Genomic DNA, 15,745 nt, shown 5'->3' on the forward strand with positions numbered 1-15,745 from the left:
ATTGAATGACTTGGATAAGGGGATTACAGAGAAGATAATGTGTGTGCAACAACTTCTTTCATGATTTTGTGATGTAGCTGTCTGGAAGTTTTGCTGGTTAATTATATTAGATTGTTCAACAGGAAACATGCTGTATAGAACACACACACACACACAGTATATCTTCAAACAAGCTGCTAGTCTGTATGATTCAGATTCCTAGCATAAGGTTACTAGATAGTAGCACGTGGAACAATGGAGTGTTGTTAGTAATGTCTTCCTTCCTAGCCACAGTGTATGGTCTCAAGCTGCTGGTGTATCTTAACGCATATGTGTGATGTATGTGTGTTTGTGTGTGATGAACAGATTTCATCCTTAATCATTTTAATTCAGAGCCAGAGCTTTGAGTATTTACGGCACGGCCATATTCACGCTTGTCAAGTGATCGGAATTATGGAATTGCCCTCTGTAAAGGACACTATGAGGAGTGACAGGACACTGTTTGAAATATGAACATGGCAGCTGTATTTTTTAAGTACCACCCCTCAGTAAACATCCCTCTCTCTCTCTCTCTCTCTCTCTCTCTCTCTCTTTCTCTATCTCTCTATCACTTTATCTCATCACTTTCTGCCTTATTTACAGTATTTTTGTCTTGTGTGACTTTGATCTTGGCAACTCCCAGAAGATTTTGCCGTGCAGTAATTACCCCCGATCTCTCTCTCTCTCTCTCACACACACACACACACACACACACACACACACACACACACACATGCACACACACACACACATACACACACACACACACAGACACTAAAGTGAGATCAGTCTGATTGTCCCTCTTGTTTCTGCAGATGTCTGATAAACTTGTCAGAGGGTATTGAAGGTTATCACCCTAACACACTAGTTTCACACATACACACACACACACACTAGTTAAGATTGTCATACCAGGTGTGCGATGAAAGCGTCACACAACATTGGAGACTTAAGCACACACACACACACACACACACTGTTAATGTTCAGGGTCTTTTTTTCCATCTCAGAAGAAAATGAGTATAGAAATTGCTCTCGTTTGCAAATGTGAAGTAGAAAGGGGATGTTTGTGGCGTCCCTTTTTTTTACACCAGGCAGTGCCTTTAAGGAGACATGCCGAGTTAGTTTTTGTTTAAACCAATATGACAGACGAACCAAAGGGACGCAGATGGTCAGGTGATCAGTAAACAGGCATAAAGTAGATTAGGCCAGGTTATAAAAGGAGGCTCATGATTGTAAACAAGTGAGTTCCATTAGCATTCAGGTGATGTAGAGTGGATAGAAGCTTGAGTGAAGGTCAAATGACAAGGTTGCATGCTAAGGATCGGTGACGTTTGAGCGGAACATTAAGAAGAAACCGAGGCATGAGGAAGGTTTCTGTGGACAGTGAGGTTTGGTTGAAGCTCATCAGTTACTCAAATACATGAAATACATTTTTCTCCGAGACACTGTGCTTTAGCAGCACACACAGCCCCATGACGAAGGTTGTTTCTCGTTGTCATGAAGGCTGATCAGTGTAATTGTGAATTAGTGTACGCATAATTCCAGCCAAATGTTTCTCATGATGATGGGCTGAATCAGAGGAGCGGCCTCTGTTGATATCTGCGAGCCGTTTGTTTTAGATAATTACCGGATTGAGGAATGCGGACGTGCTGGTGATAACCGACAACAGGAAGTGCATAATCAGATTAGTTTATGAACAGAGAACAGAACGTTTAACTAGCAGTAAGAGATGGAGAAGGACCCTAGTGCATGTTCATACAATGACACATGTTTATTATCACATAAGCATGCTTGTAGCCAGGTTAAAAGGTGAGATGGTGGGTGGATGGAGGAAGCGAGGTTGTATTCATACATCGAGCAGGTAAACAGAAAAACACTATGCCTTAGAGAATATAGCCAAGAATTACAATAGTGTATATTTATAAATCTCATCTCTCAGTCATTCTCCCTTCCAGAGGCCAGAAAATCAATTATAGGTTTGTATTTGGGTCCAATTTATTACCACGGCCCTAAAATTCAAAATTTCTTCGTAAAAATAACTATTTTCCGGCATTAATGTATTGTTTGGTTGTGGTTAAATGATGCTGTGTTGCTGTGTTGTAATGTCACACCAAGCCTTATCACAATACTCAATTTACTAATTTAATTAAATGCAATTATTTTTTCATAGAGCACTTTTAACACTAAACATTTAGTCAATCAATCTTCACATTTATGATATTTTTTATTTTTATTATTATTATTTTTTTTTTATAAGTGGTTTAGTTTTCATTGAATCGAAAATTTGGCTTTACTGAGATTTTTATAAAACATATTTTTGCCACTTCTTATTGAAAATCAAACTACTGTCCATATGTAAGTTGTGATTTCTAAAATATCAAAAAGGCAAAAGTGATTAACGAATGCTCAGTAATCATAAACTGTTAGCACCTTTGTATGCAACACTGAAATAGACGCATGAAGGTGCAAGATTTTTAAAAACAGTAAAATTCAAAACGATATAATGAGACCTTCAGATGTATCCAGTCTCCACTGTTATTTGCCTTGAACAAAGCTCTTAACCATCAGTTGCTCAGATATTTAAAATAAATGAATAAATATAAGCAGCTCTGGATTAATCAGACGCCAAATGCAGAAAATTAAAAAAGTGAAAATGGTGAAAAAATTTTGCTTTATTATCACATCATGTGCCTCAAGGACAGGGCCTTAAATGAAATGACTTTAAATCTACATAATGAGCAATGACTAAAATATAAGTATATCTAAAACAGATCACTTAGAGATGCTCCTATACATGCTCCTAGGTGATGTGAATATCACTGATTGTCTCCTCATCATGGCAGCCATGGCATCACTGGTGCCAGATACAACAACACACCTTCAGGGATCTTGTGGAGTCCATGGTGGGTCAGGGCTGTTTTGGCACCAAAACATGCACCAATACAATATTAGGCAGGTGGTCATAATGCTATGCTTTATCGGTGTATAACATATACAGTAACCTTTAAGCTAATTAGTGTAAGAAATCCAGCATGTTATGATTATTTCACTTTGTGCCAGTTCCATAAACACAGTAATCACAATCAATCTTACTGTAATCTAAGTAACTGGACCACCAGTGCTTAGACATTCTCACGTTCTTCTTCAAAGATAATATTGATGATAAGATTGATACATAGACTTCATTTTTTCTGCAGAGTGTTGCAAGTGTCTTTGACATTGTTCTGTGGCAGGAAATGGTCAGTGCACAAAGAGACAGAGCAGACATTCACACGCACTCTGATCATCAGTGTTACTGGTGTGAGATTAGTATATTATGATAATGCATGAAACAAACCACTGTGAAGTGGAAAAACCCCACACAGCTATGTGTGACTGTACGCACGCACACACTATTACACATATACAGGTGTGTGTGTGTAGAGGAAACAGAACTGAGAAATCAATCTGAAAGTTAGTTCATTTTGTCTGAACTAAATGAAAAATCTAAATTTAGTTCACTTTGTTCTAACTCAATAATCAAACCCTTAACCTTCTGAATAAAGTGGTGAGCGTTGAATGCTGGTGATTTTTTTTTGCCTCTATCGTCTTCACAATTTGATATCCAAATTCTGACTTTGTCGCTAACAGCCGGCCGACACGGAGTAAAAGCAAACGGAACAATGAAGGACTCTGGTCACCCAAAACACAGCCTTACATTACAGCAAACGCTACCACAGCATGAGATCCAACACAGAGCATTACATTTCATAACATTTCACTTCCTGCATGCGATAAAGGCCCTGACTAGACCCTCAGTCATACATCATTTCCTGACACTCACTCCAAACCCATCTACATCGTGCCTTACGTGTATTTGCTCTTTGTGATGTTTGCACAGCTTGAGAACTCGCAATGAAGAGTTTCAGGGCAGGAATGACACACTGTGTACTGTAGCTCTGTGGATGTAACAAAGAAATTGAATTTGTCTCTGTCTTATAGAGCTTTTCCACCTGACAGTTTACCTGATTAATACTTCTGGCTAGAATTGCTTCAATACCTGCACAAAAATCAGTAGAGAGGGTAGGATCTATCTGCAAGGTCTTTTTAAGGTTTCACAGAAGTATTCCATCTTAGTATTGCTGTTTAATTTGGTTTGATTTTACACATCTAGTCAGGGTAAGTACTTTTATTTATTTATTCATTTATTTATTTATTTAATTGTTTATTTACTTGGACATTTATTTATTTATTTATATTTTTCTTTTTTATTTATTTGTCTGTCTGTATTTATTTATTTGTTTATGGCCTGCTTGTTATTTATTTATTTATTTATTTATTTATTTATACTATAGCTTTGCAACTTTTCTTAAAGGGTTTAGCCTCGACCTGTTCAAGCACAATATCCCTGTGCACAAAACGAGATCCTTTAGGACACGGTTTGCTCATGACGATGTGGAGCACTGGTCTGTGGCCTGCCCAGAGCCCTGACCTCAATCCACAGCACCTTTGGAATGATCTGGAATGCCATCTGTTTGCCAGGCCTCTTCACCTGATGTCAGAGCCTGACTTCACTAATGCTCTTGTGGCTGAATGAGCAAATCCCCACAGCCACATTCCAAAATCCTAGTGAAAAGCCTTTTCCTGTAAGACTGGAGGTTATTACAGTGAGGTGGGGACGATCCATATGAATGCAGGGCCTTTGGATTACTATGTTCCTCAAGAATGGTCAAATGTCCATATACTTTTGGCCATGTAGTGTATCTAAATAAATAAACTCATGGCCATAAACTCCTCCTGATAATATATAAATGTCTCACTTAATATTTGATTCATATTAATGTCGTCTGTTACCTAAAAATGACCTCTGGAATATATTCTGCGGTAGTTTATTTATACTGTATATGTGTAATAGTGTATGCCTGGATGCGTTTATTTATACTGTATATGTGTAATAGTGTATACGCTTAGCTGTGTGGGTTTTTTCCACTTCACAGTGGTTTGTTGCATGCATTATCATTATATACTAATCTTACACCAGTAATACTGATGATTAGAGTGCGTGGGAATGTCTGCTCTGTCTCTTTGTGCACTGACCATTTTCTTCCACAGAACACTGTTAAAGACACTTGCAACACTCTGCATAAAAAAATTAAGTCTATGTAAAGAAAAAAAAGTGCAGAATAATAAAGAGTCTTGTGTACAGACACAATCCACTGTTTCAGTGTGTGTGTGTGTGTGTTTAAGGAATGGGTCCAGATTGAGGACTGGGACTGTGTGACAAACAAGCAAAGACATCCCTGCTCCTGGGGAAGAGAGAACATGTCCTATGCCTTTATTACATCACACACAGAGAGAGCGAGAGAGCGAGAGAGAGAGAGAGAGAGAGAGAGAGAGAGAGAGAGAGAAAATAAAATGTGAGATATGGGTGCATGTAATTCGAAAAGACAACAGTAAGCAGTTGCAGAGACAGTGCGTCCACTCACTAACATCCCTAATGGATTCTAATGTCCCTACAGTAATGATGTCACTGCCATTCTGTGTGTGTGTGTTAGAAAGTCCATTAAAAGGGTACTTTTTGAATAAGAGCTTAGCTTTCGGACTCACTTCAAACTCAGTTTGTCTATAAATAAAAAATGATATTTAAAAAAAATAAACTTTCGCCACTGAAATAGTCTTAAAAAATTGCCCAATTTGAATTCCAGCTGATGACGTCATGAAGAGGAATGACCAATCAGGAGCTTCAGTTAAACACACATTCCATGGAGCAACACACAACACATACTGTATACACACTCTTTCCTTGTTTTTGTTTTTTTTTTCTTTCCTGTGGTTTCACTGTCTAACGCAATCATTTGCCCATCGACCTGCTGCAGTGTCTTGTGGGAATTTAACACAATATTCATCACACTGCTAGTGTAATGCACAATACAGCGTTGATGAGAATATAAAATAAATTAATAAATAAAAATAAAAAATTCCACCAAAAGTGTGTATGTGGCTCCACCTAATGGACACTAGAGGGAATTGCACCTGCTAAGGTCATTTTTCAGCACAGCAGAAATTTCAGCTGTCTGGTTATATTAGGATTTAACTAGCAGATTGATAAGATGACATCACACCATTACACCACCATCACCAGCCTGAATTCTTGACAGGATTGGTCAGTGGTGATGCAGTGATTGCAAAATTTTCTACCACTTGCATATTACAGCTGATCTCAAGGTGAAATTAGTTCACTAATCCAGATGACATTTTTCCGGTCTTCAACTGTCCAGTTTCAGTTGTACACTATATTATAGACTATATTATTGTTCTTCACTGATAGGAAGTCAAGCCTGGTAGCCTGGTATAAGTTGTGAAAAGCTTTTTTGCTCATCACAGCTGTAAAGAGATATTGTACCCTTCCTTCAGTCAAGGATCAGTAGAGCAGGACTGCGGCTCATTGGATGTTTGAAGATTTTTGTGCAATTCTTTATACACTGTTTTGTAGACACAGACACAGACATGCAGTGAAACGTTTACATTAATCCCACAACCTAGAGAAGCTCACATTTGGATGCAACATCTGGAGCACAGGATGTGCATTAAAGCTATGTGGACACGGTGGTAGCTAGGTGGCTCTGGGTCATTGACCAGAAGATCAGGGTTCAAGCCCCAGTGCCGCCAGGCTGCCACCGTTGGGCCCTTGAGCAAGGCCCCCAACCCACCCTGCTCCAGGGGTGCTGCATCATGGCTGACTCTGTGCTCTGACCCCAAGCCCCAAGGATAGAATATGTGAAGATTTGAAGATTTCACTGTGCAGTAATGTATATGTGACAAATAAAGACATCTTAACTTAAAAATCAAATCATTGTGGGTCAGTATCAAACTTGAAGGTCATAAAACCTAGTTATATATGTAACTAACATTGTTTATCCTCGGCCTATGGTACACTGGAACAACATAATGAAGGACTGTATGATGTCCAGCATCCCAGCTGTGTCCCGGTTCCTGTCCATCAAGTCCAAGTATGTTGAAGAGCTGAAAGTGCATCTTCTTTAAATCCACCTTCACCTACTGCACTGTTCATGCCCTGCTTTCCTTCGTTCACTGAGTTCATTCTGTGTTTGTTTGCTGTGTTTATTCACTGTTGATTCGCTGTGTTGGTTCACCGTGTTTATTCTCTAGCTGTGTTTATTCACCGTCCCGTTCACTGCTTCATCACCTTTTGGCTTTCGGCTTTGCAAAATCATATTGATACTATCTAATTTTTATTCTAGTTTTTAATAGAAAAGCAATTCACTACATAATGTACTGTCTATGGTTGTGTACGGGAAAAATATCAACTGAATTTGAAATCGAAAAAATTTTACCCATGTTTATTAGTGTCTCTAATCTCAAAGCATCTGTAATCATATCAATATGGTGCTTGATGAATAACTCATTTTATCACATGTGGAATGACTGTGCTGCTTAAACATGCTGCCTACCAAGTGAACCTCATACAACAAGGGAACCTAAATGGAGCGGTGTCATTTTGAAGTGCTCACACTAACAATAGCTGTATATGTGTGTCAGATGTGTCATGTGATAGAGTTTTCCTTTCTGTTTGTGATTCATATCAAATCAAATAGGTCAGCTAACGATTCCGATTCACACACAAACACACGCGTAATTGTGCAAAAGTATGACAGTTTAATGAGGCTTTAATTAAATCATCCAAATGAACTAAACACTCATCACCTGAATGGTATAAAAATAGAAAACTATCATTTACGCAATAAAATACTGTAGCAGTTTCTTCTCGTCTGATCACGATCATAACAGGTTAATAACCAATACTAAAAATAAATTATTAACAAAAGGACTTTAAAAGTGCTATAAACGTGACGTTTGTGAAATAAAACACAGTTGAAACACAGCCATAATAATACTTCACTAAGTATTTCTGTGTGTCGAGAAGTTTGAGGAAAGAAGGTGTTTTGTGAAACTACTCTATAAATGCATCTGGTATTAATCAGTGCTGGCAGCTTCGGAGATGTTTTGTTGTCTACACACACACACACACACACACACGCATACATATGCAGCATGGTGTTTATCGATCAAGAGGTACTCTCTCCCCTTCCCCTCTCTGACTCTCGCTCTTCAGGTCAGCGAAGACCTGCGTGAAGTAGCGTGGGTCGGCATTTAGCTTTAGCATGTTAGAGCTGGTGCAGTGGATGATCTGCAGACACCTATCCCAGAATGCTTCTTTGTCCTGCTGCAACAGGAAGGGCTTGAGCGGGTAGGAGATCTCGCTGCCCATGTAAGAGTAGCTCAAGTATAAACAGGTGAGCAGTTCTAGGCGCAGCTCACGTTCGCTCCCCACCTCGGCTGAGATCACAGCACGACATAGCATGTAGAGGAAGACCACGCTCGGAGGCGAGATGAAGGCCTGTTCCTGCCAGCCTTGCAGCAAGAGGGCACGGTCAACGCCACGCAGCCACAGGGCCGGGTCGCCTGGTGATAGACGCTTCAGTCGGTAACACCGACGGCACAGGAACTCACCCAGACTGCGCAGCAGCTCGCTAGTTGATGCCTGTACCAAGATCCGCTTCGATGATCTGGAACCTTCCGACCCATCCTGATCCTGATCCTGTTCCTCGAGGGCAGCAATGTCACTGGTGGTTTTGGAATTTGGAACATTTAGCCCTCCTTCTTGTGTGAACACTGATAGATTGGCATAAGATTGAGACTTCTTGAGGTTTAGGTTGCCATCGAGGCTGACACTAACCCTAACAGCACTCTCTTCCTGACTCCCTCCTCCTCCTGCAGGGAGCTTCTTTGACCCCTTCCGTCTTGCCGAAACGGCGACGATGCGTTTCCATGGTAACACGCCAATAACCGAGGAGCGCTTGGTATTCCTGCTGTTCTGTGCTGCCTCGTCGCATAGCGCTGCCTTACGGTAGCCCGGTGACACTGACAGCGTAGTTCCCATGATACTCAGCGCTCATACAGTGGTGCAGGGGATTAAGCTTGTCCCTCAGGCCGAGTCACAATGTGACTGCTGAACTCAGTCTGCACCTTAACACACAAAGATAAAAATTTATCCAGATACCACAATTGACTGCGTTACATGACTAAAAATACATCGTTTTTGAATATCTCCGTTTTTTTTGTTTTATACTAAGCCAAAAAGATTTGTTTTGAAATTCATCTGTATGAATGTGGACATAGCCTTGGACAGCATCACATTAACAGCATGTAATTAGTAAGATTACCTTATCATTAGGCTCATGATGATGTAACAAAAAATAAACAAAAATAAATTCATAACTAATAATGCAACACAAGGAGTGTATTAATGTGGTGACCTTGGCTCATTGCCTAATAACCTGTACGTGTTCATATCTCACCAGGTGCCATTCACGCTCGTTTGACACAATTCAAGATAATATCATAAAGCTGTAGACTCTGTTGTCCAGCTTCATAGCCATCATGATAGATAGAATCTATCACTGATTCCTGATTCTATCTTCAAGCCTCATTCCGACATCGACGGCCATAATGTGTCTACTGGCCGACGTAAAACTGGTGAAATACAGTAAAAGAAATGTAAGCAGTAATGAACATGGTTCAAATTAATACCTACAAGTATAATGACAATACTTAACCATAGGTTCGCTTGATAAGTAATTAAGTTCCTGTGTGCTCATATAATTGGTATGAGCTAAATTCATAAATTCAGGAAAGCACTGAAGGAAATTGTCCACATTTGTTTGGAGTGGTTTCGATCCTTACGGTCGATAATTTGATGAATTTGATCCGTGTGAAATTTTGGGTCTGAGTGTAGTCTCGCCCCAAGGGGTGTGGAGTGTGGATGTGGGGGGTGAAAGTCACTTAATGACAGCTGTGTCCCGCTGATTTTTAAAATGGCTGCCACAATCCTGCTAGAAATATTATTATTATTATACTCATAGATAGATAGATAGATAGATAGATAGATAGATAGATAGATAGATAGATAGATAGATAGATAGATTGGAGATTGAAATTTTGAGAAAGACTGTTTTGTATCACCAGTTATTTTGTGGCAAAAGAAAAACATTTTTTAAGTATTTTTAAAAGGAAGAGGTAATAAGACATAAGTCTCTGAGCTGTTAGAGCTAGGCCATAACACCATATAATAATAATAATAATAATAATAATAATAATAATAATAGCAAGAAGAAGAAGAATAAGTCAAAGAAGTAATGTTTCAGTCAATTTAACCAACATTAACTACTATATCATGCTTATTTTAAAACGAAAATTCATGTTAAATCTGTCTGTAGTGTGCTAACTTCACTTCCGAGCTAAATAGATCAGTGCTCGCCTCTAGCTTAGCTTGCTAATGCTAACAGCGTTTGTTACACAGACTTCTCAAAATAGAAAGACTTTCATATACCATGTATAATTTTTTTTTAAACTATACTGTAAAACAAAAGGAAACAGAGTCAGTGACTGATACTGCAGCCATGAAATAGGAACACAAATTATTGTTAATTTTTTTATTTTTTAAACACAAAACGAGCCTGAGTGCATGAACCCTGGCATCATCGTGTGAGTCTCATCAAAACTAGAAACGCTTTCGTATACCACGTTTATAATAATATATTTGTATATTATATATTTCAACACTAATTATTAGTCTAATCGTGCGATTAATAATTGTTCGGTGAAACGAAAGAAAACTGAGTTTGCTATCAAACTGTTGCTGCAGCCAGTTAGCATCTGCCTTGACTAGCTCAGTTGCTTTAGCTCGTTTGCTGACAAAAAAAAAAAAACAGCCATGTTGGATTATAATTATAAGGATAAATGGGATATTCGTTACATTAACTTATTCTTGGTATTATTATTATTATTATTATTATTATTATTATTATTATTTAAAAACAAACAGTACGCTGCATTATGGCTATTCTGCACCAGCTGTATTATTTGTGGCAGTATAACCCTAGAAGACACCAATAATCTAAATAAAATAAATGGAAAAGGAAATGTAATATAATGACATGATATTCATGCACATGCTGGTTTAATTTCTGACCTACAAACGCGAGAAAAAGAGCCTAAATGCATAGACACTAGCACCATCTCCAGATTCTCCTCATGAATAATTAATAACTTTAATATTGAGGTTTAATCCTGCAGGACACGTCGTCCATGATGTTGAGCCAAATAACAACATGGTGCAAAAGACGCACTTACCATCCAGGGGGGATTTCCGCGTGCTGTCGATAATCTTCAGTTTAGTGCTCGTGCATGTTCCCAGTGTGTTAAAGCCTCCTGTAACTGCAGCCTCGAATCAACGATCTGAAACCAGCAAAGCCATAAACGTGTGCGCGTGCGTGTGTGTGTGTGTCCACCGATTGCATTCTACATTAAAGCTCTGGTTGCACGTGCGTCTATTTCTACGACCTAATATATGCGTTTTCACATCAGCACGCGCAGAATGCACGTTCCATTCAGATGTCGGTGTCCGGTGTTTGTGGAAGCGTAAAGAAATCCTGCGCTTCGTTTTAAGCCAAAGACGACGGCAATGATTACTATGATGGTGATGATGATCTTTATGATGGTGACGAATGGCTTAATGCACACACACACACACACACAATATATATAGAATGCACGCGCTAATAAATAGAGTACTGGAGAGAAGTAAGGTATGTGACTAACACATATACACAGGGAGGCAGGGAGCAGATGCAGGGGAGGGAGGAGAGAAAGAAAAGGAGGTGATGGAGGGATAGTGAAAAGAGGAGAGGACTAGCTGAAGGGAAATAGAGCCAGGTGTTTATGACCAACATCAGCCTACTGTAGCAGTTTGCTTTAATCTTAAGTTAACATTCAAATGTAATGCTGCATCACACAATGTTGATTATTTTCTTATGACCGACACTGTTATAATGTTCCGTCTGTGGTGAAATGCTTTTCTGAGCATTCACGTTTGTAAAGCGTGATTATATAAGTTACTACAGTATATCCTTCCTAGCAGCTCAAACCATTTTCCGCAGACATTTCTAATAGAGACTATTGAGTGTGTAAATCCCAGGAGATTTTCAACAACAGTTTCTGAACTATCCAAAAACCAGCCCTTCTGGTAGCAGCAACCATGCCGAAATGTCACACTGTCACAGAGATCACACTTTTTCTTCATTCTGATGATTGATGAGAATGTTGCCTGAAGCTCTTGACCTGTATCTCCATGATTTTTTCCATTGCACTGCTGCCACATGATTGGATGATTAAATAACAGTATGAACCTGCACTCTTAACTGGATGATGGTTGTATGTTACTATAGAAATATTAACATATTAGAATAAAAGCATTCATATAAACCTGCAGTTTTAATTATTGCTGTAGCTGCTGACAGGCCATGAGGCCATGCAATTACACAAAAATATTCCACACCAGCAATATCTTATTTAAACAATTTTTTTTAAGCAAGATACCACTGAATGACTGAATTAAGGTCTGACTGAATGTAGCACATGATTAAATCCTGACGTCACTGAAATTAAAAAAAACACACACATACATTTGAGACCAAAGACTTACACACACTGTAGAACACTTTTAGGATGAATTAGAGCCGAGACTGTGAGCCAGGCCAAAACTGGGATGTCTGTCTTTACATGCACATGAATGTAATATGGAGTTGGCCCTGCCCTTTGCAACTATAACAGCTTCTGGGAAGGTTTTCCACAAGGTTTAGGAGTGTTTTTATGGGAATTTTCAACCATTCCTCTAGAAGCACATTTGTGAGGTCAGGCACTGATCCTGGACGAGAAGACGTGGCTCACAGTCTCTTCTCTAATTCATCCCAAAAGTGTTCTATCAGGCTGAGGTCAGGACTCTGTGCAGGCAAGTTCCTCCACACCAAATTCACTCATCCATGTCTTTATGGACCTTGCTTTGTGCACTGGTGTACAGTCATGTTGGAACAGGAAGGGGTCATCCCCAAACTGTTCCCACAAATTTGGGAGCATGAAATTGTCCAAAATGTCTTGGTATGCTGAAGCATTAAGAGTCCCTGTCTCTGGAACTAAGGGGCCGAGCCCAACCCCTGAAAAACAACACCTGAATTTAATGATTTGGAGGGGTGTCCCAAAACTTTTGCCAATATAGTGTAGCTAGCAAATTATATTTTTTAAAACAATAAACATTTAAGCCTTTAGAATCAAACAAACCGTATAAAGAACATAAAAATCCCTAATCTACGTAATAATTTTTACAATAAAAATTGCTTACATTTGTAGATGAAGTTGGCTAAGAGGTTTTTAAGAGCTGAGGATCTTCAGAAAACATGACTAGAGCAACCATTCCAGGACACTGGAAGGGTTTTGTGAGTGAGAGAGACAGCCCTTAATATGGCCGACTCCCTGATCAGTGCCCTGACTACTAAACTAGGGAGCTGACTGAGATGAACCCTATACACCCTACTGATTGAAGTCAGGAAACTGTGTTGGCAAACTCCAGCTCGTTTTTTACTTGATGTAAAATTTGTGTGCTAATGTGAATGTAGTGTGATGTTGATAAAGCAACCAAAGGACTTGGAAGTGGTGGAATCCTACAGACAAACTTAAAGCTTGCAGCTAGACTACAGGCTGATTTAGACATGTAACACTGAAGTAGTATATAAGAATGGGACAGCGCAGACTCCATTTATTTAGGAGCACAAGTATGCAGAAGAGCGCCACATATGTTCTACCAGATCTTTATTATTTAGTTTACTGGCGCATAGACACTGTCATCTGTGTTTTCTGTATGTTGTCTGTGTCCTTGTAATTTGTTGTTTAACAAAACAGTTTCAGGGATCAATAAAATACTATTAAAGTATATGTATGTATGTACAATAATCAGGCATAGCATTATGACCACCTGCCTAATATTGTGTTGGTCCCCCTTTTGCTGCCAAAACAGCCCTGACACATCAAGGCATGGACTCCTATCTATCTATCTATTATTAATAGACTCAAGTAAAGGATTTATTGCTAAAAAAGGGAATAATGCTGTAACCAGGTAAATAATTTCCAACATTCCAAGCTACCCAGAATGGTCTCTTCGAGTGTAGTGACGTCAAATCAGCATGGTGTCACCCAGCATCAGCATTAAACAAAGTAGCACTTCTTACTCTTAAATGAGCCCTCTGCTGGTATTCGGCATTGCCTTATTTAATTCAGACAGAAATATAGTATTTGTAGGCAGAGTGTAAGTGGCAGAATCACAGCACTTGCACTCTGCAAGCAAACCAACCTTTATAACATATAATACACATATAATACAGCCCCAGGATATACTCCCATAATAAATACTACGACTAAATATACATTGGTCTGTTTTAATGTATTTGGACATATGAGAGGGTTCTTGTACAAGCAATGGTTTATTCAGTGTTCCTCTGCGGTTGCTTTGTGTTATTCTACCCCCTGTGTCCAGTTTGCACTCGTACTTCCGGGCCCTTGCTACATCATTACGCAGCCGTCGATGTCTTTTAATAGACTGCTGGAGCAAATCAGTTTTGATGTCAGGTGTTAAATTGCACTATGATAACTGCTAGACTTCTTTAAAAATAATTAGGTTAAATAAAAAGAACAATTCTATGACATGGACGTGTTTAATTAAAGAAAATGTGACGCTTGGTAATAACTCTCTCATTGTTTGTATCACGTGACTGTCCTCTCGTGTCTTTGTCCTTTGTTTTGTACTCTTGTATTATCAATTATGTATTGTTTTTCCTTTTCTGTAATTAATGTGTATTTTTATTGTAATTAATGTATATTGTGAGTGTAATTGATGCACATTGTGTTGCATGTTATTGCAATAAAAAAACTGCTAGACTATCTGTGTCTCTTTTCTCTATTTACTCTAGAACTGTGACTACACTTAGACACAAGATAGTAGAACATTTCTTCCTTTTTTAAATTGTGAAATTCATTTACTGGGACTTTAAACAATATTGGATGACTCTAAAACACTAAAAATGAATACTTTGTGCATGATCAGCCAGGTATTACATTCATAAATGCAGGATAGTAAATCCTAAACCCTGTTTTGGTTCTTTTAAAAATGACTTCAGTTGTGGTGTTTGTGCATATTCTGTGTTAATTTTCTTAAAACCTGTTTAATTTTACCTGTGCGCCCCCATGCGGTAGTTTTTTTGCATGATTATATAGAGTGTGTATTATTATTATTATTATTATTATTATTATTATTATTATTATTATTGTTTTGTTTACATATTCGGATATTTTTCTTTATATTTATTTGTTTTTATTAGTCAGATGTTTGTATCACTGTATATTTCAATTAAAATATTAAAAAAATATTGTACTGTTAGATTGGATGTAGCTTCATTACTCGCTCTATTGCTTTTGTATTCTGTGATTTTATATATTCCTGATATTCATGCTTACTTGCCTTTCCTTTCTCAGAGGAAAGAGACAGGAAACGGGGAAGCAGAAATAAATAAATGAGACACAAGCACGCGTTTCGGTGTTGACTTGATAGAACGATTAAAATGGCGCATTGATGACGTAAGCGCCTGTGATGACTGCTGAGCGCATGCAATGGGAAAGCCGTCTCTCTCTCTCTCTCTCTCTCTCTCTCTCTTTTTCCCTTTCTCTCTCCCTCTCTCTCTCTCTCTCTCTCTCTCTCTCTATCTTCAGAAACAAAACATTAAACCAGTAAGCATGTAAGCGTTTGTCTCGATTAACGAGACTCGCGCGTGCAAAGGCG

General features: G+C 38.7%; 1 protein-coding gene across 1 annotated transcript; it reads right to left on the reverse strand.

Moving 5' to 3' along the window:
* Nucleotides 1–7,681: 7,681 nt before the first annotated feature.
* Nucleotides 7,682–12,384, reverse strand: cdk5r1a (cyclin dependent kinase 5, regulatory subunit 1a (p35)). Its single transcript, XM_058418209.1, has 2 exons — nt 11,215–12,384; nt 7,682–9,048 (listed from the first exon to the last, which is right to left on the reverse strand). The coding sequence occupies exon 2, from the start codon at nt 8,960–8,962 to the stop codon at nt 8,081–8,083; it is 882 nt and encodes a 293-aa protein (XP_058274192.1). The 5' UTR covers nt 8,963–9,048; nt 11,215–12,384; the 3' UTR covers nt 7,682–8,080.
* Between the last annotated feature and the right edge of the window lie 3,361 nt (nt 12,385–15,745).

This window comes from Hemibagrus wyckioides, linkage group LG02, assembly GCF_019097595.1.
Source record: "Hemibagrus wyckioides isolate EC202008001 linkage group LG02, SWU_Hwy_1.0, whole genome shotgun sequence".
Classification (NCBI taxonomy): Eukaryota; Metazoa; Chordata; class Actinopteri; order Siluriformes; family Bagridae; genus Hemibagrus; species Hemibagrus wyckioides.

Excerpts from the sequence above, each read along its gene's own strand:
- cdk5r1a (XM_058418209.1), bottom strand. The coding sequence starts at position 8,962 with ATGGGAACTACGCTGTCAGTGTCACCGGGCTACCGTAAGGCAGCGCTA.